We start from the raw sequence: 26,212 nt of genomic DNA, 5'->3' as shown, positions 1-26,212 counted from the left end.
GCTTGTATAAAGGCAGCTTCTAGTTACCCTTCAGGAAGACAAATGAAACTTCTGAGAAGCCTTATTATCTATTGAGGCATATTCTGCAACTCTGGACATTCAGAAGCAAATGAGACAGCGCGGATACCGTCATTGGCCTCATTATTAATACTGTTACTGCTATTAATATTGTTATGGAGTTTCTTGGTGAGAAGTTCACATTGAAAAGCCAACAGTCGTGCAATAAAAGCGGTGATTTCTACATGGGGCCGGCAACAAGCGCACTGGAACACGTTATGGAAAGTTTAGACGATTCCTTTTACAGCAAGAACCCCCCCAAGTGTGTGCAGCAATCATTCAGCACTATCCAGAGAGCTGAGCTCCATGGCAGGCTAGACAGGACGCCTCCTTGCGAAGATAATCGTGGTAAGAAGAATATCAATCATTATTAGGCAGAATAAAAAAAAAACCCAGCTACAGTAAGAAACTGCTTATATGTATTTCTATATATACTACTCCATACTCTCATTCGCACTATTTCACTGCTTTGGAAATGACTTTTTTTGTTTCTGTTCTTATAAAAGTTACTGCAAAGCCAAAAAAAAAAAAAATATTAATAATAATAATAACCATCATCATAATAAAATAAGAAAAACTGTTTAATTTAACAGCTCGACTAAACATAATAACAAAATTAGTTTGTTTTAGTCCTATGTTAATTCCAAACCGCATCATTAATGTCTGATGAATGGACTTACCAGTGAACCACTGTTGACTAGTGGCATGGGGGGAGGTGCAGACTATTCACTAGTGGCATGGGGGCGGGTGGATGTGGAGGGAATGATTATACCGACATACTTCTCCAGCTCTATGATTTTCGCCCTCAGATGTAGCATTATTCCCCCTAGATTTACTTGTTTTCCTCATAAAGTTAGGCATTATACACATCATTACCTAGCTGAACTAAAAGTGTGCAAATGTTGTTTATCACCAAATTTGAGGGAGCCGTGCTCTTCTTTTTGACAATCTGATTCTGCTATGATTTGTAAAGAGCACGGCTATGATTTTTAATACTCTGATGCTGGTAGATGTGAATATCATAGCTGCTGGTAGCACGAAAGAAAACATGGCAGAATTATTAACGTAGACCCTCTGACTGCTATGTATTACAGAAGTACCGTTTCTGAAGCAGTTTTTGGTCTAAGTAATCTTACGGACCGCAGTTAACCAAGAGCATATTTCTTCTCCCCAGCCCTTTATAAGAATCCTCGTTTTTTCCTGGTATTCTTGAATTAAGCTATTGTTTGACGTGACTGTCTTTTTAAAAAGATGTTTTAGTAATCATTCTTTTTGTAAAGTAGCACTTAAGATGTGCCTTGGAGCCATCTACCCTCCTTGTAACTCAAAAAGAAGTAACTGAAATGTGGTTCTGTCTCTTTCAGCAAAGTGGAGATGTTCAGAAATGCATGTAGTGCTCCAGATGGTGCCCTCCTGGAAGGTACATATCCGCTATTCTGCCAGGCACCAGCCTTTTTTGATGGTTTGTTGTCTTGCATTGCTTGCATAGTCTTCGGACATCTGATACAATCACCCCGAGGTTCATTTTAACGTTTCTTGTTGCTACTGAGTCCCCTTATGTTGTACAATCTTCTCTTGGGTTTTTGCTTCCCAGATGAATTTGCTTTGTGAATTAAAGCTGCTTCGGAATCGGCTATTACTCTAAATTTGCCACGTTTTATGATATCTCCTCTCCGTACTTAATTGTTATCACTTCTGTCATTTATTTATTTTATTTTACATTTGTTTACCGGGGATGTCCGTCTGGGCCAGTGGCCCTTCTTCAGCGGAGGCCCGGGGAGAAAAGCTCCTTTACAAAAACACATTGCCACCAATACAAGAAATCGATAACAATCAAGAATGCATAACTTTGGTAAATATGGGTAGTAAATAGTTCATACATAAACAATAAACATTGAGAGAGTAATATAAAGTGAAGAAAAATAAATAGCTTGTGCCATCATAGAGAAATGACTGATCCATAGATCAATATCATGATATTGGTGGTCAAATATTTATGAGATAGGTTTATGTATATGTACAAAAATATGTACTAGAACTTTGTGTAATAAGCGATAAAAAAACAAACTTTTCCTACATGACTTCTGGTATAAAACGATAACAACCCCGGCCGTGGACGTGGTACCTAGATCAATAGCAGTCTTTTATCTGATCCCATGACATTCAGTGTTATCTTAACCCACATCGACACATTATGATTCAGTTTACTTTGTTCATTTATATACTGTATGATAGCCACATGCTTTGCTAAGGACACCTTACTTCGTATTCAGAAGTCATTATTTTATTATTTATCTTGGTCATCCAAATAAGGGTAAAATTACGTGTTTTAATGAACAAATTGTATTGGCGTTATATGAAAAACAGAATTATTGACACACAAACAAGTAGATGTATCCATCGTTAGACAGCAGGAATTAACATGCCAAACAGTATGTTTTAGGTTGTGATTTCAAGCTTGCCTGGATTTTATTTCCCACAGTTTTCCATATATTGTAAATTACTTTCTTCTCAAATTCTCATGCCCAGAGTCAGGGACAAAGGCCTTAAATAGAGACACTTTCGATATTTTGACACTGCAAGCTTACTCATTTGATAGAATAAAACATGAATCCACATACATTTTTGAAGTAAAACAAGCAAGTCACTATTTTTTATTTCACTCAACCCACCATCTCTTCTGGGAGGGGGTGGGGGGGAATCATAGTTTAAAAACAGACACAGCAACATTCTGAGACAAAATCTGGGATGTCCATGAGATAGCTGAGAGATTTGCACTGTCCATTTGCTTTGTTCTTACACCTGACCTTACCTCTCATCCTCTTAGCACAAGAAATGTAGGCAAAGCCTAAGATAACGGGAGAGGGGGCAAAACACTTTTTAAATATTGCTCTTATACACTTAGTTGCTAAAATAACAGCATTTGGGTTAGCGTACCCCATGTGCAAAATGAATCTCAAATATATGTCATTATTTAGTGACTTCAATCATGAGCGATTTGCCAGAAAACCACGAATTTTATGAGGTACAAACCTGGACATTCTGCAAACACACACACACACACACACACACACACACACACACACACACACACACACACACACACGGCACTTGACAGGTAGTCTACTGGATTTGTGAAACTATATTTTATAAAGTGTTTGTTATTACACCAAAGGCAAGTAATAAGTTTCTTGGGTGGCGAAAGCCAGGGTACATTTTTTTGGCTAGGCTTGTATAGGCCCTAGGGCCGATAGCCTAGTACCTACCTATGAACCTATAAGTGTTACCATGAGGAGAAATCTGATTTACTGAGATTATTTCATACGCGCTTTCCCACCAAATGCTTATCGCAATGAAACAGAGATACATAACCAATAAAGTGAGGGGAAAAATCCAGAAATAATAAAGGGCAATCAGCTGCCCTGTTAAAGTAGTGGTGCTATTAACATGACACATTGACAAAATAAGAAAACGAGAACAAATATAGATTTTCTGAAGTTAAAGTAAGCCTATGAATCTAATTTTGTCGTTATTTATTAAGTACAATTCATAGCCTCCCCAAAGTCACCAGTTTTAAGGAGGATTAAGAGGGACAGAGCTGAAATTTGAGTCAAAATAAGCGAAAGCTGACGGGTATGGTAAGAGGCTAATATGAATGATAGCAGTAGAAATCAACGATAATTCTGAAATCATATTTATTAAAGTTATAGTGAGACGGAAGATTTGCATGCTTTAAAAATAAACGTTTAACGATTTAACTTATATATTAGAAAAGGGCAGATGAAGAAGGAAATATAGAATTGCGTTACCTGAATCTATGTTTTAGCTGATGAAATGTAAACGAACAAATTTAATATTTAATGTTATAAGAGGGGACAGTTGAATCACGTGAAATATCCTGCAATAAAGTCGTAGAAAAACAATTGCTGTTGTCTTACCTCTCAACCTCCTAATACAAGAAAGCTGAACAAATCCTAACACAATTGAGGGACAAAGGCCAAAAATAGGGACAGATTTCAAATATTGCTGTTATAAACTTAGGAAGTGACTAGAATAACAGGGTTTGTGTTAACATACATTTTCTGAATGATTTGAAGTCTAAAACGCAAATGCATATTAATATTTGATGAGTTCAATTGTCGGACCATCCCAGTAATTTGCTAGAGAACCACACGTTTTATAAGTAACAGTCCAAAATATGAAGCAAAAATCTGGATAGATGAGAAGTATGGTTGTGCTTGTGCCAGACAATGAAAAACTACACTTAGCATTAGTCCGTGCAAGTTGTTGATGCCACTAGTAAGATGAGTACCACATCCTCTAGGTAAGCCGCAAAAACAATGTTTGTTAAATGGTAAACTATAAGCTTAATAACATATATTTTAGTGGAGGAAATGGCATATAATGTAGTTAACATAAAGTTTGTATCTAGTCAGAGATTATAAACCAAGAATTACAGATTTTAGTCGCAATTAAAGAAATACACATCGCTTTGTTGTTTTGCCATGGCGGTATGAACTAGTGCCTCCATAACTGTAGTTGTAACACACGCACACACACACACACACACACACACACTGTGACATCCTGTTCCTGTAAATTATTTATTCACAACTATGAGCGATCTAAACGTGAAAAAGTATACATACCAATTGTATTGATTTTGAAATCATAATCGTTATTTTGTTTAAGTAATTTAGTTTTACTTTTTTTGTAACACATTACATTTACAATAAATGTGTGTGTTTGTGTGTGTGATCGGAAAGGAGACGGGGTAAAAAAATGTGAAGGCAGATAAAATGCTGCAACACATATCAGACCATTCATAATCATAACTTTATTCGAATTTCCTCATGTATTTCAAAGCATAGTGTTTTTAACAGCTACAACATAATTTGGAATTAAAAGCTGAAAAAAGTTCAGATAATTGAAAAATGTAAACATTCTTATGTGTATATGCATATGGTTGGCTTACTAGTTTTCATTTATTTATTCCTGTGGTAACATCTAACAATCTAACATAATTTGTATGCATGTTACTTTGTCTCTCTCTATCTCTATATACACACATATCTATATCTATATCTGTATCTATATTTATATCTATATCTATCTATCTATCTATCTATCTATCTATCTATCTATCTAATCTATATCTATATCTCTATATATGTGTAGATATATATAGATATAGATAGTGTTCTTTGTAAGTAGGCTTCAAGTTTACCACTCTAAAATTTCATTTCAACATGACTATTGTCAATAAACCATTTACTAATACCTACACAGATATATTACTGTTACTTTAATAGTTTTTTTTAATTTCAACGGTTTATGAACTGCACATAACATCAGGTATTTTCTTTTCAACAAAGTAATACGCTTATTTGGAAAGACATTTTGGAGCAAACAGTTCCCTTCACAAAGTTTAATTTAGATAAACATAAAAAAAAAAAAAAACAGCACTGGAAAGACAGTGCTATCAGACTTATTAGCATATTGTGTGTCTATGCAACTCACTTCATTTGCCTGTGATCATATTGTATGTAAAACAGATCTCTAGTGTGCTGGTGAACAAAATCATATGGTGCACAAATGTGTTGCATTTATATGTATAAGGGTATGCTAATAAAGTACACATTGTTGTATGCTTTTCACACATGAACTTTTTTATTTTTCTCATGGTACCAAATTTCAGATAAACCATCTATGATTTGTGTTATTTGATCATGTAAACAGCGTTCAGTTTATCAGTCTATTGCAAAAGAACCATCCATTTGAGGAGTTCTGTCCAGTAAATAACACAAGTTATTTGTTCATTAAGTTTTTGTTTTCATCAAATTCAGGATATAACCTACTCAGGTAATCATTCTTTGCTTTTGCTGATGATTTAAAAAGGTCTTTGCATCTTAATGGATATGTATATATTTAGACAATGACTAACAACAATTTTCAGTTATGGTTAATCCTCTGGTAAAATGTAATATAATATGTATGCATGCCACTGGCTGTATTGGTTGTGCTGTAAAGGCCAGTTATATATGACAGCTGACACTGGAAGATATGCTTTACTTCCTAGGATTTCACTGTAAAACAGAAGTTTTGGTTCCAGTAACATCATCCTGCTACCAAAAATAAATATTTATTCTGTTTCCTTAGAGTGACATAGTTTGGTGAAAAAGAAGAGGCAAAACAGTTCAAATCAGAAGACACTCTGCAAAAACAGTACTTTATTTCATGTGGTGCAGCATATATAAATAACAATTAATTAGATGCTTCATTGTGATTTATATTCCCTGATATAGACAAATATTTCTAGCAGTAGAGAGTAATTCAGTTATTTCCCCAAAATATAAGGGCAGAAGTATTCAGTAGTGTGCACACTGCTACTTAATAGATAAATTACTGGGAGTATTCATACAGAAATTGGGTTATCCTGTACATAGGTTGTGGGTATAACCATTTAGGTCAGCATTGCATGTTGTTCCTGAGATCATAAATGGTTAGGTAATCAAAACATCTGTCTGATATAGTTTTGTTTCAATCATGCAGTGAACTATGGGATAACTAAAATCGAGGGTCAGCCCCTGCACACAGAGCTAAGTAGGCCAACGATGGATAACTGCTGCAGTTTGCGAGTGTCTCCAGCAAAAGGAGTTCAAGACAAAGGAGAAATTGAGGAGTTGGGAGATAAATGTGACAGCAATGTTTCCAGCAGCAAGAAGAGGCGGCACAGAACCACGTTCACCAGCTTACAGTTGGAGGAACTGGAGAAGGTGTTTCAGAAAACCCATTATCCAGATGTTTATGTCAGAGAACAGCTTGCTCTGAGGACAGAGCTCACAGAAGCTAGAGTCCAGGTAAAAATATTACTTATTGTTAAAGCTGTGCAGTGAAAGCAAAAACAAGATGTTGGCTGACAGCAGTGGCAGTCTGGGATTCCTAAACAACAAATTATAGTGATGCAAATGGCTGTAATACATGTAGTGTACAAATAGTAGTGTGCAATAAATAATGAACAGGTAAAAAAGAGTGAATCTACAGCTTGGATTAAAAAATATATAAAAGAACCCTATTATTTTGTCCCAAATGGATTAATGCAGAACAAACCAGTATCAAATAAAGGAAGGAAGCAACTGCCTAATTATTTGAAAGCATTGTTAAACCGATTTCTAAATTGTGCCTTTTCTAAAATCGGAAATGCACACTAGTTCTAGTCATGTGACTAATACTTTATTAAAAAATTTGTATTGTACTTATTTTATACACTACAAGCAAAGCAACATTTTCCTGAATTGCTGATAAGCAATTTGTGATTTAGATGAGTAACGTTAGTGTTTAGACAGCTTATACTGTGAAGATATGTTACAACAGAAAATATGTTTACAATTAAAAAGACAAGTAAAACAGAAAAAGAAAAAGGTAAGGTGAGCAAGCACTATTAAGCACTTGAAAACTGAGGAAAATACATTTTAAATGTATCTACTTAAAATGTTCTTATGATAACTTATTGTTGCTATATTCATATGTTCTCATATTTTTCAGAACAAATATATTTCTGACATTACTAGTGATATGTGTACTCCCTTCAATACACCGATAAATAATTCCTGTAGTTGCAAAAAAAAAAAAAATAAAACTGACCGTAAAGCACAGACGGTGCCATTTTGTAATAAGGGCTTAAAGATAAGTTTTAACCTCCATAGTCTAGACAATTAGTTTCCCTGTTTAAGGTAGTGTGAATGCTATAAAAGTTAACCTGTGGATTCCTAAAGGAGAAGAAAAAGTAAAGTACAGTTTCAAACCTAAATGTGGAAATCTATATTGTTTTTCTGGAGTAGAAGAGGTGTCATATAATACCTTCTGTAGAGTACATGTATTAGTAATTTGTATTGGCAATGTAAGTAAGCAAGTAATGTGATCAGCACTGTTTATTAATTGAATGCCTGAGTCAAAATATGAGATTAAGAACCTCTGAGCACATAAAATGAGCTAGTATTTGCTTTATATTACATTATGCCACTAGGAGTCAAATGTAACTTCAATACAGGTTCATAGAACGATACTAGGCTATTGGCCCAGAGGCTCTTATAAGCCTAGCCAAGAATTTCACCCATGTTCCACAAAGTTAGGACCTGTTGTCCCTGTCCAGCAGGGACACAGGTGGGATCCCAAAGGTTTCTGTTTCCCATCCAGTCGTCCAGGTTCCTCCTAAAGAGGACTAGAGAGGTACTCGCTTGACATGGAGAGGGAGTCTATTCCACAGATGGGGGAGCCATTGGGACATAAATCGTAATTGTTACATACAGGATGACCAGTAAAAGATCACAAAGAAACAGTTATAGAAATCTAGACTCTCAATGCTCCCTTGTCAAACATATGTAACTCTGCATGCAAAAGTACAACATTGATTAGCCAAAAGGAAAAACAAATTATGAACTAATTAGCTGAGATAAGCTGCTAGGTTGGAAAACATTAGAAAGGGAGACACATTTTGAAGGAAACAATAGCACAGATGAGGACAGTGGCATCCCTGCCAAAGTGTCCTGGGTATTAGCAGTATGTGGTGGTATTTGTGGTGGGGAGAGATGACCAGGCCAGCTAACAGATGTAAAGAGATGCTGTTTTAAAAGGGATTTAAGTTATGACATGTTATGTTTTGCAAAGTGAGCAACAGAGCTCCAAACTGCAAACCATGTCAGAAGGTTTTACCTCACTGTGGCTCTAAACATTGCTTTAATCTACTTAGATGTATAGCTTTATTAACATTAAGAACATACTGGACTGCTGTGTTTTATTTTAGTGGTATGAATTATGCATGCTTTTATCTAGTGTTTGATTATTTGAACCATTTCAGTAAAATAATTGAACTTTTTTATTATTTGTATTTATTGGATCACTGAATATTGGTTGAAATAAATATCAGAAAGTTATTTTTTGATATTAATTACAAGATTAGTGTACTGAGCCACTATAGTAATATAATATCAATTCATTGTCATGCATGACACAGATTATAATTGCATTGTGTCACGCGTGTTATGGGTTATGTGTGTAGCTCACCAAATGCTCTGTTTTTTGTTAAGACTTTTTGATCTCCCCTGAAAAAGAAAGCCATTGGCATAACCAGAGGAACTTCTTAGTTAGAAAATTAATTAATAAATGAGCCATGCTAGTTCAGTGAAATAGCATATAATGACCTGGGATTCTGCTGGTTACAAATTTAACATGAAAAGAAAAATTAAACAGTACATAAGGGAAACCTTATTTTAGAAGTCTGCTAGTCAAAAACCAAGGGCAGATGCATAATATAATGCTGTACATTATTTTACCTTGCTGCAGGAAAAAAATATGCCTTAATAAGGAAGTGAATGTCTTAATACCATAGAAAAACATATCTGAACACACACACGCACACACACACACACACACACACACACACACACACACACACACACACACACACACACACACACACACACACACACACACACACACACACATGCGCATTATTGCTTGAAATGTATATGTTAAAGCAGATCCCCAATATTCCTTTACTAATGATTGTTGAACTAAAGTGGTCATTTGTAAAGCTGTTCATTGTACTGTCACACAGCGTTATAGTGAGGATTGCTTTAAGAATTAATTATTGGCTTAAAAATCTTAAATCTTTTATGCTGAACCAATTAGCATTCAGCAAACCAATGCTTATGATGCAGCATTATTTCTCAGACAGAAATGTGTTGTTAGAAGAAGAAAAAGAGAGTGCACAATACTAGAAGTAATTTTAAATTCATCTTGGTCATGGGACAGTGCGTTTTGGCAGTACTTGCATAGAAGTTAATGCAAAAGGATACATAAGCAGAATTAAATGGAATCTGGCTGCAAGTCAGGTTACAAACTACTAGTTTATCAAATGGACAATCCCAGGATTTAGGAAATCATTCAAAGATGGAGCAAGCAATTTTGGAGAACCACATGACAATAGACTGACAAGTAAAATCATTCTGAAATTGACTTAGATTTAGTTGCTTTTTAAACCTGAGCCATACATTTATCTGAGAAATGCAAAGTGCTTGATTATTACAGCATATACTGAATGCTATTGTTTTCATCCAGCTTCAACCGAAACTGAATGAAATATTTCCTTTCCCACAAGTTACCTACTTTATTTGCCAGATCTTCCTGCTTTAACTAATTTGAATGTTTCACGTTGTGAACATTGCACAAAAAAAAAAAAAAAAATCAAGCTCCTATGTCACCTCCCTTTTTAAGTTCTGGGCATTTATTATCATCAGCACTGTAATTGGCGATCATTTCAAAGAGTGTTAGAAATGGTAATTTTAACAGAGAAACACCCTCATTACTAAATTTCCTTAGTCTGCATCTGGTATCTCCTGCGGAGACAGCAGGAAAACATTTTTGGGGGCCTCAGGTACCTACACTGACATGAAATTGCTAGCAATTACATGAAAACGTCTTGATCACCTGATGTCAGGGCTTTAGCCAAAACATCAAGTCAGATTTCTAGTTAGACGTTAAAAGGTTCTGAAGTTATAATGCAATATATTTTGCTTGATTGCTTGTAGACTATAGTTAAATCACTGAGGTACTAGTGAGATTTCTTTTAAATTGTAGACTGGAGTTTAGTGTATGATTGGCAAATTAAGAGCTACACAGACTACTGTCTGTATTGGGGGGTGGGTGGAGATTAGAGGAAAAAAAGCTACTCCTTTGCAAAGAACAGCTTACAAGTTATACTTTACCATATTCTGTTGTCTGTTTTTTAAAACTATCAAGCTCTTTTCTTTGCAGCAAGCCTTTTTATTGTAATCAGGATCTTGTTTGAAATCTCTGACCAGTTTCTTTGCAGTGTCCATAACATTTTCATTCATGATTTATTAACTTTTTTGCTGCAGGTCTGGTTCCAAAACAGAAGAGCAAAGTGGAGAAAGAGAGAACGCTATGGACAAATACAACAAGCCAAGAACCACTTTGCTGCCACTTATGATATATCAGTTTTACCAAGAACTGATAATTATCCACAGGTAAACAATTTTCATAAGTTAATTACAATTTATTAATAAAGTCACTATATATAAATATAATACTACAGTACTCTGAAAAAATGTTGGATAAGCTAATTTAAAAATAGTAATTTTATTTAAAAAAGACGTGTCTTTCTGCACTGATAAAAGAAAGCATATTGAAATATACAACAATCTGACTTTTTAAAATGATATGAAACTATTTTTTTGCATAAAATATCTAGTGTTGCTGGAATTTTAGAAATTATTAGCATGATAAAGACGTTTTGAAGAAGGAATAAAAAATCAGTAAAACAAGTCACATATTTTATTATACAGATCACCATTATAAGCATTTCTATACTGAATCCACTGCAATCTTTCCAGCAACTAGCTTCCTTGTAAATGTTTCAGGCTACGGTTGGTCTGATTACTATATCCTGATTTATTTTTAAACTGCTTTATGCATTCATGAGTGAGTGCTTTATTTAATGATATATAAAAGCAATAACATGATTTCTGTTTTGATTTGGTGAGTTGGAAGGCACACTTCTGTAACAAATTAAGAACAGGATACCCCAGACCCCCTTGTTCTGACTGCTTTCTTCTTCATCTAGACTACAAATCAGTTCAGGTTTTTAACTGTAAGTTAAATACTGTATCAATAAGAGACTAATGGAGAAAACAATGGTATAGTTTATATTTTGAAGAGCCGTTTACCTCTACAATTCTGTTTTACTCACATCAGTGCTGCTTTACTTTTCTGTAGATTGTTGCACTTTTAAAATTGCTTCTTTTTAAAACAATGAGAGCATGATGTTTACATTATAAATTTGCAGACTGGTTTCATTTCCATGAACCATAAACCCACATTTTTTTCATTATTGGTAGAACTATATTTGAATACTTGCAAGTTTTCATAATGTTTTAATCTATTTTCTTTCTTAAATGATTCCATTTGTCTGATTTCCTATTAGTGCACTATTTCAGTTCTGTCACTGACCACCTTAATATAACCACCTACAGGCTAAATTTTCAGTTCAGTTAATTATAATGCTTATCACTAAATATTTTAAATAGTAGGGTAATTATACAATAAATAAGATAAAAATAAACTAAACCAAACATTAAAAATGGGGATTTTTTTCCAAAAAAGACTAAGCTGGGATTATATAAGAAATTTGCTGGTACTGTTAGTATTTTGTTAGCAGTCTCTGTCTGGCTCACTGAGTAAAGATCTTAATGTCTACTTTTACACTTTCTACCGAATAAAATCACTTAACCTAGTAACAAGTAGAGAAGAACCTGACAACTCAAATGCTGTTATCCTCTGAGTTTCTTCTGGCAGCCAGTGTAACATTATTGACGCAGTCATTTTCCACTGACTGATATATTGGTGGATAACAGTACATAATAGTCACATGCATGTTCAGTCTGCCATTCTGCTAAGCAAAATATGTACAAAGAAATTGAAATTGCATGCTGCAGTAAACTAAAATGTAACTTGTGCTGTACTGTATAATTCTGTGAAAATAATTTCATTTGTGGGCTGCATTCTGGTAGGCAGCTAAGTGAACCTAGCTTTCATCTTTTGCAAGTTATATAATGTTACTCCCCTAAAGTGATCTGTCAACATGTTGTCTTCCAAGGTGTTATATGTTATTATGGTATTGTACATTTTAATTTTAAATGTAAACTCTCTAAACTTTGATGCTTTCTAGTTAACAATATGAGCACACTTTTCAATAGTCTCTAATTTTCAGTGACATGACATCCCTATATATATATATATATATATATATATATATATATATATATATATATATATAAAAAATATTATATTATATTAAAGAAAATATAATAGATTATTATTAGTAGAATTATTTTACTTCTAAAAATACCCATGAATTCACCACAAAAAAACCCAAAACAAAACAAAACAAAAAAAAACTCATTAACTTAAGATCTTTGTCTTTCATTATTTTTGGTTTTAGCCCTGATTCTGAAGATAACAGATTGAAAGTTATGAACCTGGGAGGTGCCTGTGTGTGTGTGTGTGTGTGTGTGTGTGTGTGTGTATATATATATATATATATATATATATACACACACACACACACACACACACACACACACATATCTATATATATATATATATATATATATATATATATATATATATATATGTATAGAGAGAGAGAGTAGAGGAGAGGGGATATATATATATATCCATAAATATATATATATATATATATATATATATATATATATATATATATGTGTATACACACACACGCACGCACGCACACACACACACACACACACACACACACACACACACACACACACACACACACACACACACACATATGTGTATATATGTGTGCAGTGAGAGAAAGGGGAGAGGAATTTTATAGTGTAATATAATAAAATTTATAGTGCAGCAAAATACATTTTTGCAAAGTGCAACTTGTTTTGTAAGTTGTACTTTACAAAGTTGTATTGTGCTATACCATAGCAAATAATGAATGGTCGTGAGGGAGGGAATACATTGTGAAGGAGGTATATTTACTCATTGCTGGTGTTGTGGAGGTAGGTATATGGACTCATTGTTGGTGTTGTATCTTTGAACAGGTATTGATGGGTATGGGTGCCAAGTGTGAAGGACAGACTGCCTCCCAAATTATTTGTCAAGGGCAAAAAGAGAATATATGGACTTATTTAAACATAGAAGCAAGAAAGCTTTGCATTTACTTTTTCCATTCCAGATGTAAGTTTGTGGGATTCATCTTCATACAAAGAGATTATCTTAAGTTTGATTTTTTTTTGGCCTATAGTTTTCTGTCTTTGTACAAAATTTCTGTTTTTTGGCATTTTTCTTGAAAGTGAGGTCAGACTTGGAAAACATTGAAATTAAAAAAAAAACTCACTGACTTGAGATCTTTGTCTCTCATTATTTTTTGGCTTTATCCCTGATTCTGAAGATAAGAGATTGATAGCTATGAGCCTGGGAGGTGCCACTGTGATTCAGATTAGCTAAAATTTGTGTTACTGTTGTGTTTTCTTTTGCACTATGTACATTTTGTTTTTTTATTTGCTCACCTCATCTAAATGATGATGCTGTTCTCTTAAAATGCGCCTGGATTATTAAAAACAAATACACCTGAATTGGTTGCAGTGGTAGATTGATATGGAGATGTGATAATAATTGATTGCCTTAGGCTAAGAGAGTCCAGTGAGCAGAGGTGAATCATTTTTATTTTATTTATTTACTGGTAGCGTTGTTGCTTCACAGTAAGACACTGTCCAGTTCGATTCTCAGCTAGAGCGTCTTCTGCGTGGAGACATGCATGAATGGGCGTACCTTCGTTGAAGGTTGTGCATCAGGGCTGGTAACTCGGCACGTAAAAATCAACTACCAATCATTAGCGGACTGGAGTTCCGCTGTGGCGACCCCTAACCGGGAAAAGCCGAAAGACACAAACAAACTTACTAGAGTAAGTAAAGTAGTTTTTCTCAGACCTTTTTCAGTCATGACCAGATAATATGGACAAGGTTAAAAACAATATATATGCACGTGTTTGGTGAAGTCAATCAACCAGTAAGTTTTTAAGAAGAAAAGTGTCTGGAGAAAACACATGAAGACAGTATTCATATTCTATATATACAGTAAGCAGAGGTCAGGAATGAACCCGTGTAGCATGAGGCTTTGAAGCGGACACCTAAACTATTGAACTGCCCAGTTTTGTGACATTTTCTAGTGCATTCCTGAGTATCAGAGTAACATAGGGAGCTGCTGACATCATATGACTGTTAGAAAGAGAAGACAGTATAACAACTGGTCAAAAGTCACCTTTTGTACTTGGAATGTTGGGTCGTACATGGATCTTCACAACGTAAGCTGCTTCCTTCTGGACAAGGAACGGTTATAGATTCATACAAGACATTCAGCAAAAAGTGTCAGTCAGAAAAACCTAAGCATTTATAAAACAAATGTGCTGATATTTATTGATTTGAAAAGAGAGCAGGAAAGGCCCTTAGTACAGTCCCAGTGAAAAAAGATCTATCCAAGACACACGCATAATTGTTTGTATGGCAGACTTAATAACAAGTGTAATTTTCAAGAGAGCACATGCGATGACATAGATAATGTAAATGTGCAGACAGTATATGTGATTGTCGATGCATATAATACACATGAGCAGTTTTGTAATAGGAGACCAATATTCTAGCTAATACAGGTAATGAACTAAATGGAGAGCAAAGCAATTGAGTATATCATTTCACTGTAAAACTGTACGTGTCTTTATTTTTATGACTAGAGAGTTAAGTACTTTGCTTTTAAGATATTTCTTGTTGCTGATTGATATCATAGGTTCATAGGTAGGTACTAGACTATTGGCCCTAGGGCCTATATAAGCCTAACCAAAAAGGTACCTTGGCTTTCGCCACCCAAGAAAATTATTTTCCTGTGCCCCTGTCGAACAGAGCCACAGAAGTGATCCCTGAGGTGAATTTCCTATTTCCCATCCAATCATCAAGATTTTTCTTGAAGAGTGCTAATAAGGAGCTCTGTTTGACATAGATAGGTAGTCTGTTCCAGAGTATGGGAAGTCTCTGGGACAGGAATCTATCCCTCCGGCATGTTCTGTTTATTGCGGGGACAAGGTTTAGGTCCCTACAGCGTGTAATTTTATCAGTAAGTCTGAGAAGGAGATATATTGTAGTTTATATCTCTTTATTTACTAACTGTTAGCACTAGCATACAAAAGTTCTGCAAACAGTGTCACTGTTCAGAAAAAGGGCTACCAAATCAATCAGATGTATAAGGGGCTGGACCCTTTGAGAAGAGCTTAGAGAGTCTTTTTAGTTACTGAATAAAATAAATGTCTGATTGTAGATATAATCAAATGTTTGGAATGAAGCTGAAGGACTTTTGCATTGGTGTACTTGTAAAACGGCTTTTACTATGATTTTATATATATTTGACTACAACTTATTTGTTTCTTCTGATTCTTTTATCTGCTTTGACAATAGATGTTACTACTCTTTGAGTTGGCTTACTTGACAGACATTGTAAGCATACTTCGTATTTAATTCAGCTGGCTATGTGTCAGTTTGAACTGCTGAAAATGTACCTACCCAGATGCTGTTTCACATTTCTACTTCACTTATAAAGCTGAAGAATACAAGGATAATAGAGATAAAGCTGACATGTGGCACATATGTTTTATTGCCCAAGCTGATCTGGGATCATTTAGAGTCTCCAGGCTCTTGTATACTCAGTCAGGGAGATGAAAGTGACTGACTAATGCAATACATGCACATGGTGGAAGCTGGCAGAGTCCTGTGACAAATGCATTATCTGCCAGACAGTCAAGTGTTATGGGTCCAGACCAGTGGGAGTAAAGGGGTGTCAGGCCACAATTATGAGTATGGGTGATTGTGTACTCACACTAAACTCAGTATAGGGGGCATTGAAACAGGATTTCCAGCCAGAAGATGGGAGCAATTAGGTAGGTACACTGAGAAAATGCCACAATCTCAAAAAGTGCAGGCTAAAATTCTTCAGCTCTTGCTCTTTTCTGTCCATATCAGTCTAAAGATGCCAGACGATGCTGCACTGAATAAACCAAAATGGTTTGATGGCTATAAGGGAATAGGGCCCAATCATTTATTAGAAAATAAGATATTGGAGCCAATAAGTCCCAGAGAAGCCAGGCAATTATATATGTATTTAAAAATGCAAACAAGGAAATAAAGGTAAGAGGAACCTTAACAATAATCTTTCAAATCTAGAGCAAAGGTCTTGAGCAGAACAGGTTTCCCTTCACTTAGTCAAATGTAAACTGGTTGAGTGTCAACTCATTATTCTTTTCTCCTACTTGGAACATTTTCACATTTTCATTAGGAAATCTTTACTTGTACTGTTTCTGTTTGTTGATTTCTCTTTTTTTATTTGGCTGTGCAAATGTGAAATTAGTATATATAAGAAAGTATGGGGGTGGTTATAGGGAGGCCTACCACCTATAAAAAAAAGAGTGCTTTTTATAATATTTTACTTGAGTTGAAATTTTGACTGGTTTGCTTCGTGTAACTTTAACTAGCAGAGTCTTGATGAAATAATGGGGGGAAACAGAGAAAACATGAGCTGAAAATATTTATATTTGCAGCTGTATATTTTATCTTGATTAAAACAGAAAGGACACATACTGTACACATAGTATTTCACAATAAGTCTTTTTCTGAGTGTACAACTCTGTATGAAGCTGTGAACAAGAGCAGAGGTGTCTAAAGTGGAGACATTTGCTTCAGCCTAAAAACTTCAATTTATTAATGCATTTTCATTTCCCACAGTGGTCATGTGCTTAACTGGGTGCACATTGCCTAACAATGACAGACCACATAGGGACAAAATCATTCACCAAATACTGTTTTGGTGAGAATGCTTAATTCAAAGTTAGATTTTGTATGGTTAGCCAAACTTTTCACCAAAGAGAAATATGTCACCAGCTCAGAGTTGCAGCTAACCAAAGTTAATGCATGTAAGCAGGGGGATATTGGGAGGGTTCATGTACATGGAGATTTTGGAGAACTTGGCCTTGAATAACAAAACAAAACAAAAGAAAAAAAAATATTTTTTTTTTGTTTTGGATATGTGTTCCATCTGTGTTGCATGCTGGTTAATTTAATCAACCAAGTTAAAAAGTATTGAGACTTAATTTCTAGTCACAGATGGTCATCAGTATGATGTCCTAATTTAAACTGGAACACAAACATGTGAAGTTGGAATAGCTGTATTGTTTGGTATGAATTTCTGGACTATATGATAGCAGTTTACTCAATGATGCCAGGATAATAAAAATATAGCCCTTTTAAGTGTTTTACACAGGTTTTTAATTTAGATATGTTTTGTTAAATGATGCAGAACTACCAGGCATCTGGCAAACATGTTGATTTTAACCTTTCACCTTTGTCTATTGCCATGCTGTAGTAAGTAGCAGGCTATTATGTATAGCTGATTATTTTAGTGAGACGGCCATAGTTAGTAAAATGGAAAAAGAAGGCTATGAAGCCTGTTATAACATCAGTTCATTTATTTATTTAATTTTAAGAATGCATACAATCCAACATGCTTAATTACTTAAAATACAATAAAATAAAGAGCTAAAATAAGATAATTCAGTAAACTCAAACTGAAGCTGTCCTCTCATCTAGTAAATACAATAGTATGTTGATGAACAACAGTGACAAATGAATCTTTAACAGAAAATAGATAAGGGAAGATAGAAGTAGATGTCCCAAAAATAAACCAAAGAAATGGTTATGCAGCCGACCCATCTATATGTTCAGTAAACAGTGATTAATATCTGATGGAGACACACTATAGCAAGCAACCACGTACTGTCACTCCCAGTATAATGTCATGCAAGATTTTCCAGTATAAATGCCACACAACACAGCCTGTTCAGACAATAAAGTAAATCATGCTGGTGGAGATAATTTTGTTTAGAAATCGTATGCCAGAAATATTTTTTCACTTAAGGCCTTCTTTTAAAACATGCCATGAAGAACTTATGACTCATGCTGAATTTTTTTCCCCTGTAGAAAAAACATATATGCTTCATTGAGCCATCATCTTCAGGCAGCCAATAGTAATCTAGTTACAGAACTCGTTTAGCACTGAGGGCCCCAGACTCTGATGGACTCAGATGGGAGAGCTTGGCTCAGTTTACATTCTATGTGCAAATTCATCATGGTTTCCTTATTCATTATTGCAGCATAATGCTTATATCAGACTCATTTTACTAAGCTGTGCACTAACTTCTTGTGTTTTTAAAAATTCTAGACACCTCTACAGATGCCATTCAAAGCTGGTAAACAAGAGGATAACTTCACAGCCCACAGTGCTTGTTAACAGTTATCCATCATTTAATGGAACCATTGTTCTTGAAACTTTTGTGAAAGTTCACAACCATTGAGAACAGAAGGGTCCTAAAGAACGATTATTATTGCAAACATATTTGTTTTATTTTGTCTTTGACAAACAGGAAAGGCCCATTTGACAAAAATAAATACTTTCAGTGAGCTTGAAGGTATGACATGAAAAAGTGGTACACACAGGATCATATAACAAGTGCTTACAGGTATATACTGTTAAAGCAGAGGTCTTGGGAATCTAACCTAAGATTTCTTTGTTTATAGAACATTATCTTAAGACATGGCCATATTGTGTACCTTGCTTAACTGTCTTGCTCTTATGACTACATATATATTTGCAATTGGTTCCAGAATTGGTAGTGAAAGAATATGTTCTTAGTGATTAGGTAAACATACTGCCATCTATTTCTAAATATAAAATACCAATCCTCATAGAAAGCAGCAGGGCTGTATTGACTACTTTATCACAGGTTAGTGTTTATAGATGTTTTGATTATACTCATATATTCTATTTGACAAGCTATTTAGACATTTTTTTCATATTCTTCCATTGCTTGTTTTCAGCCTACGTCAAAAGTCTAATGTTAATCATACACATAGCTGTGCCTGTTTGGAAAGTGCCCTTCTTTCTGAGTGGAGAACAGGTAATAGGAGGGAGACACCCTGCCAGTCAGTGAGTCACTGGTTTTCTGCCTTAAGCTGTGTAGACATGTAGTAATGGCAGCACAGTGCCTCTGTTTTGTTGTCCACAGTTACAGCACACATCATTCGCAACTCGTGCCTCCACCACAACACCCCCACCTATAATGCAGCAGTTCTAGGGAAAGAAAAGCTGCCTTTAAATAAGCTCAGCTATTTTCTCCCCTTTCTGAGTCTTTTTCAGTGATCCCAAGTTTTAAGCTGTGAAACAGATTTGCATAATAATCTAGAAGTTAGAGTAGGTACTAGTGAAAAAGCTTGAGACAGGATGAATTATGATTCCAATTGCATAGTCCATTTTACTTTTGAGGGTTGTAGTGCAGTCTGAGACTATCCCAGCAAGCAGGAGCATGTAGCACAGAACCAGACCTGGACACACACACACACACACACACACACACACACACACACACACACACACACACACACACACACACACACACACACACACACACCCTTTAAGCAATCACAATTAATTTTTTTGGTATGTCTTTCGGATGTTGAAGGAGAGTACATCATGGTAGAAACTCACATAAGCACAGAGAAGTCATGCAGATTCTAGACAGAAGGCACTGCAACGGGCAACCAAACCAGGAAACCAGGTGCTGTGAGGCAGCACTGCTGAGCATTGTACCACTGGGCCACCTGTATCATATACCACTGCAAAAAATGCAACTCTTCTGAGCTTTCATAGTGCATGAACTGTTGCTATCTATCTATCTGCTTTTTTTGAATAACGCAAAGCATTTCTGCCACTCCTACAGCTAGTGTGGGTCCATATGCACACATAAGTCATAGCTTGTGAGTTGCCAGTTGAGATGCATCAGGTAGTAACACTAATAAGAACATAGCAGTAAAACTGTTAATTAGTTCTAGACTATTAATATATTTAAAATAAGACCTAACAATTACATCAAACAGCAGATTTTAATTTCATTTTTTAACCAGGTAAGTAAAGTGGTCTTTCTGAGGGCTTTTTCAGCCACAGCTAAGACCATAAGGCTAAAACAAATTCAGTATATGTATATGAAATTTTGAGTAGCCAGTCAACTATATCTTTCTGGGAAATGGTAGAAAATGACAGTATCTAGAAAAAAATATTCCACACATACTTAAGGCAAATGTATAAATTCCACATAGTAGATTGAACCTCGGAGCTATAAGGTAGAAACCTTAACCACTGATTTACCATGCTGCCAAAAGGAAACTAAACAGGTCATTATTACGAGATTAATTGTATATTAGTATTTTATCAATTCATGTGGTTTGTTTGACTATTACTAAAATAAATTTATTCAACTAGATTTTGCTTATCTAGCATTTGATGCAATCTTTCTTTTTTTTTTTCTTTCGCATTGCAATGGTTTATATTTCTATCATAATACTAAAAATAAAAATGCTTTAAATTCATCCTGCCTGTTACTCAACTACGTTTCTTTTTATGACTGTCATCATATAATTTTCATGCTTTTGCCTTTCCATCTACATTTAAATCCCTTTCTTTTGTGCTGTTGTTTTCCTCTTCTTTTTTCATTCATGTCTATCCCTCCTGCTTCCCTTCTCTCCCGTTCTTCTTCCCTTTTCCCCATTTTCAGTTGTAGATCTTTCCACGTGACTTGGTTTCTTTCTGTTGTACTGTGTCCTTCTTTTGACTTCCATTGTATTTGGACATTTGGTTAGTTCTCAACATTTAGTACTGGAATTCTACTCTGCATCTTAAATAATTCTGTTTCTAGTATAGCATAACATGTTAATTTGTGTATTTTAACAATGCTGCATATAATTATGTAATCTGTGAAATTAAAGGTGTTTTGCCCCTGTTAAATGTAGCTAGTAGTTTAGTACATCGGATTAAGATGACACAGTGCTCATTTTATAGCCCTCGGTTTGAGTCCCACAATATAAACTGGTAAATTGTATGAATGAACATATCACTTAACAAGATTGTACTCTCTGGTCACCTGATTTACTTTTTTAACAAACTGGTACAGTAAAAATAACAACATTTCCAATGTGTCTTTAACTTATTCATATATATTTCAAATCAATATGGACATATAATTCTGCAATCAGTTGTTTTTTTTCTCCCTGAACATTCTCTGCGAGCAGGCACCACTCAGCCTGAAATCTTGATCAACAAAATAAATTATACTGTTGGTTCATATTACAGTATTTCCATATACCATGGATGTTATTTGCTGGAATGTTTATCTACAAGTATGCAGTAATAAGCACTTCATGCCCAGATAACAAATACAATAGCAAGTAAATATAACTAATAAGGGTACAGAAAGGCAATGAAATAAGAGTATGTGATACACAGAGCTTCAGAATTTAATTTGTGCTTGTAGAAAAAAGACCTTTTTATTTGCCATTAGTCATGATTATTGCTTGCTTTCAGTCTATTTTCCTTTCTACTATATGTGTGCTATTAGGTGTTTCAGGCATGTGATTTGCTTGGCATTTTTTACTTGGCAGTTTACTTTCAATGAGCTGGTACAGTAGACAGCTGGTACCATTTGAGTTGGTCTCATTCTGTTTGTGGCAGTAGAACCTTATCTGACCAGAAGTGGACTGCAACCTTTGAAGGTAATCTGGGAGCTGTGCCAGCATATTTGCCAGTGGTGACTATTCCTGAAATATATTCCATGGCCCTAACAATGGGAACAGTGAGCAGCATTGCTACCTCACAGTAAGAGGTTCTCTGGTTTGATTCTTGTCTCAGGTGCATGTTCTTTCTGCATCCACATGTTTTTTCCTGGTACACCAGCTTCCTCCTACCTCCTTAAGGCATGCAGTAGGTGAACTGGCATTTTCCATATTGCATAAAAGTGTGCATATAGTGTGTGAGTGAGTGAGATTGTGCATTCTGTGATAGACCAGTGTCCTGCCCAGAATGGATTTTAATGCACCATGCCCACTGTCTAGCAGTATGAGCTTTGGCAGCTTTGTAACCTTGCAAAGGATAAAGAAGATGACAGGAAACTGGTTGGATGAATTCTACCATCTATATAATGATTGCTTGGGCAATAGCTCATAATTCATACATTTTCTTTGAAATATATATTGCATGAATAATACTTTACTCAAGACAGACAATGTCAGCATTTGTTACATAAACATCTAAGCTTTTCAGTACATTCTGCAATGAGGTATTACCTTAGTAAAACAGACTACTATTAAGTATTTTGGTTTTTCACTATTTTGTTATCTGAAATTATGGCTTTGAATGCATCATGAACTTAAAATGAATGTATTCTTTGGTGTTCTTTGTTGTCAAAATGTATTATGCTGCAAAAATATTCATAGCTTAGCAGCATTCACTGCCATTGTTATTCACCAGACTATAGCTTTGTAAACATCCACAGTCTAATTATTCTAAACTGCATTAATAAAACACCTGACTTTCATCTCTTGATGACTATGTGACATGTAACAAGTTTGTCTTGTACTTACTTCCAGATTCAGAACAACATGTGGACAGGAAATGCTCCCAGCGGCTCTGTAGTTACGTCTTGTATGTTACCACGGGATACAGCCTCCTGTATGCCGCAATATTCTCACTCTTCCAGGACTGACTCTGGTTACACTGGGTTTGCTAGTCATCAAAACCAGTTTAGCCACATGTCGCTCAACAACTTTTTCACTGACTCCATACTTTCTGGGGCTTCCAATGGCCATGCTTTTGAAGTAAAGCCTGAGTTTGAGAGAAGGTCATCAAGCATTGCAGTCTTGCGAATGAAAGCCAAGGAACACACTGCCAATATTTCATGGGCTATGTAAATCAAATACTGCTGCATATGACAAACTGGAAACAACAAAAAAAAAACATTTCTGTTCAGAGTATTTAAATAAAAATCAACATGCTGCTCTACTTTAGAATGGCTAGGAGCAGTAGTCTGTGGACTAAAAATGCACTAATTTAACAGATATTTTGTTGGGGTGCACATTTGTCTGTAAATAGGCTGGCCTTTGTTTCTTGTCTATTGAATCTTGTTGGCAAACCTTGGTCTGTGACATGATATGATTTTTACAGGAAGTTCTGCTTTGCAGCCTAGTTCTGCCTTACATTCATTCATTCATTCATTCATTCATTCATTCATTCATTCATTCATTCAGTCATTCATTCAGCATATTTGTAGCAAAATCTGCCTCTTCATCCTACCATTAGAGTCAGTGTTATGCATAACAGAGTGCCTTAGTGGGGTTGTCTCAATAATGATATACTTTTTTATGTTTGAACAACTTCTCTTTTTAATACACTAGTTGGAATGCAGCAGGTTTAGTAGAAAGCTAAATCTAACACAGGTATGTTCCTTTTCTAAACTTAGCTTAGGCCTTTTACCACTGACAGGTGAAATGTTGCTGAAGGATACTTCTTATTTGGAACCAGGCTTTGCTCATGGTTTCTGCCAAGAGGCAGAAGGAGCAAATCACATGGATTGGCACAGTTTATCAAAGACATTGATTAGTAAGAGTGCACAGTGGAAAAGACACAGACCTGCTAATCCAGACATGATTGAATGAGAATAGTAGGAATGGGTCCATCTATGGTCCATAGCTGTGAGCATATATTAATGTGACTATACTACCACAGGAATAAATAAATAAACTGCAGCGTTGTTAACTGATAACATAACTGGTGGAGTAGTGATGAATTTCCCCACTGGCTTATAAGTGGACTGGAGTTAATCAGTGAGTAAAACAAACACTGTGTTTTCAAAACACTGAAATAACAGACATGACTTCAATTGAAGTTATTAATTTACTGCCCTAAACTATGCCAGACTGTTAGTTAGGACCAATTAACTATTTTTCTTTTCAAAATTAAGTGTATAATGCATTCTGTATTTTTTTATGAAAATAGCCTCCAGATTAGTAAACATAAGACGGGTTCTAAGTCAGTTAATCTACAATGAAGTTTACTATTATTCTGAAGTAAATGAGTCACTATGCAAAGAAGCAGCTACGTTTATTTGAGACAATGAATCCGTGTTTTAAAAATTTGACTTTCAGTTCTTTGCATATTTTTAGAAAAAAATCTACATTATTCTCAGAGTTTTTCTGAGAAGCATCTGTAAGAAAATTCCTAAACTGGGGATTTGTTTGTGTTTCTTTCAATCTATTTAATCTATATTATATTCAGGTGTCAGTTACATGTAGCATAGCAGTGAGACATGTTTCAAGTGCAAACAGATATATATTTTTTAAGAATGCAATAACACTGTGCTAAATAGCTTTGGAGCACACTGTCAGATGTCTAGCAATTTCAGTTGTGTTTATTGTACTTTGAATTTCCTAGTGTCACTGTACGGTAACAGGGTTCAAAAAGCAGTTTCATTTACAACTGCACATAAACTATGTGATGCACACCATGCTTGTACAGTAAGAAAACATTAGCATCCTTGGGTTTCTTAGAAGAAAAGTGATTTATTGTCCTGAAAAGTTAAGGACGGTTCTGTGTTGTTTTTAAAGGTATTGTAGTATGATCCATGAAATATGAACAGTGTTCAAGCAAATTAATTAAGGATTTTTCTAAGAAAACTGAATTTCACTGAAACAGGTATCATGTTAATATACATTCCTCCGTGTATAATGTCAGCTTATCCAGAAAAAAATATAATTGTATGGCAGGTACTGGTGTATATAGATATAAATAGCTATAGCTCAATAATTTATAATTCAGCACTATTATTTTTTGATATGATAAAATTAAACAAATGTAAATTGCTTGTATAAAACCATGTTTGAACTTTTTGCTAACTATTATGAGATAAATGTATATTTCAAGTCAGGTGTCTATACACCATAAATGTATATTAGTCTGATTTTTGTGGTACCTTATTTAATACAGTGACTACATATTTTCATTTTTGTTCATTTAGTCTGTTCCTTTAAAATGAGATGAAGAGAATGACACATCATTTTTATTAGGATGGCACCAGCTATTTATAAGTTGTGGGCAAAACAACTTTTCCATCTCATTGCATTCATTTTCTAATGTGTATGCTGGGAACAGAACACAGAAATCTATTTTCAAGGGCTATGAAATCATCATGTTACTAATAAGGTAAAATGGAATAGCACAGTGCTATGATAAAACCTGGTGGAAATATCATTTCAAGACAGTACAACACAAACATACACTGATGTAGCAGCACTTGCAAAGTACCCTATCAAATCAGTTGTAACCTGTATAATGTGACCAAACCTTCTGGTTATTTTTCAGCAACAGCTCAGGACACTGACATTGCTTTAGTTTTGTTTATACATTTTGTTAATCTGTTTTTCAGCTAACACCCATTTTCAGTGGAAGCCTGGAAGCACTGTGAGGGATAAGTGACTTGCTCAAAGTAACACAATAAGCAAATGGAGAATGAGGGACTCAAACCCAGGAGTATACAATTCAGCTTATTAGTAGCTTGTAGTCTTAGTTCTCTACTAGACTTGTTATAAAGGTAAATGCTATGTGCATGCTGTTCAGACTA

At 35.0% G+C, this 26,212-nt stretch overlaps 1 protein-coding gene across 1 annotated transcript; it reads left to right on the top strand.

The window, feature by feature from the left end:
* Window positions 1-23,796, top strand: ALX1 (ALX homeobox 1). The gene is made up of 4 exons (XM_044087131.1): window positions 1-405; window positions 6,610-6,917; window positions 10,977-11,105; window positions 23,187-23,796. Exons 1-4 carry the CDS (start codon window positions 174-176, stop codon window positions 23,505-23,507), a joined length of 990 nt encoding a protein of 329 aa, XP_043943066.1. The 5' UTR covers window positions 1-173; the 3' UTR covers window positions 23,508-23,796.
* The last annotated feature ends 2,416 nt before the right edge of the window (window positions 23,797-26,212 follow it).

Source organism: Protopterus annectens, chromosome 11.part0, assembly GCF_019279795.1.
Source record: "Protopterus annectens isolate FY-2018-M chromosome 11.part0, PAN1.0, whole genome shotgun sequence".
In the NCBI taxonomy this organism is placed as follows: domain Eukaryota; kingdom Metazoa; phylum Chordata; order Ceratodontiformes; family Protopteridae; genus Protopterus; species Protopterus annectens.
The sequence above is the reverse complement of the archived record's forward strand: the minus strand, read 5'-3'. Positions and strand labels throughout refer to the sequence as shown.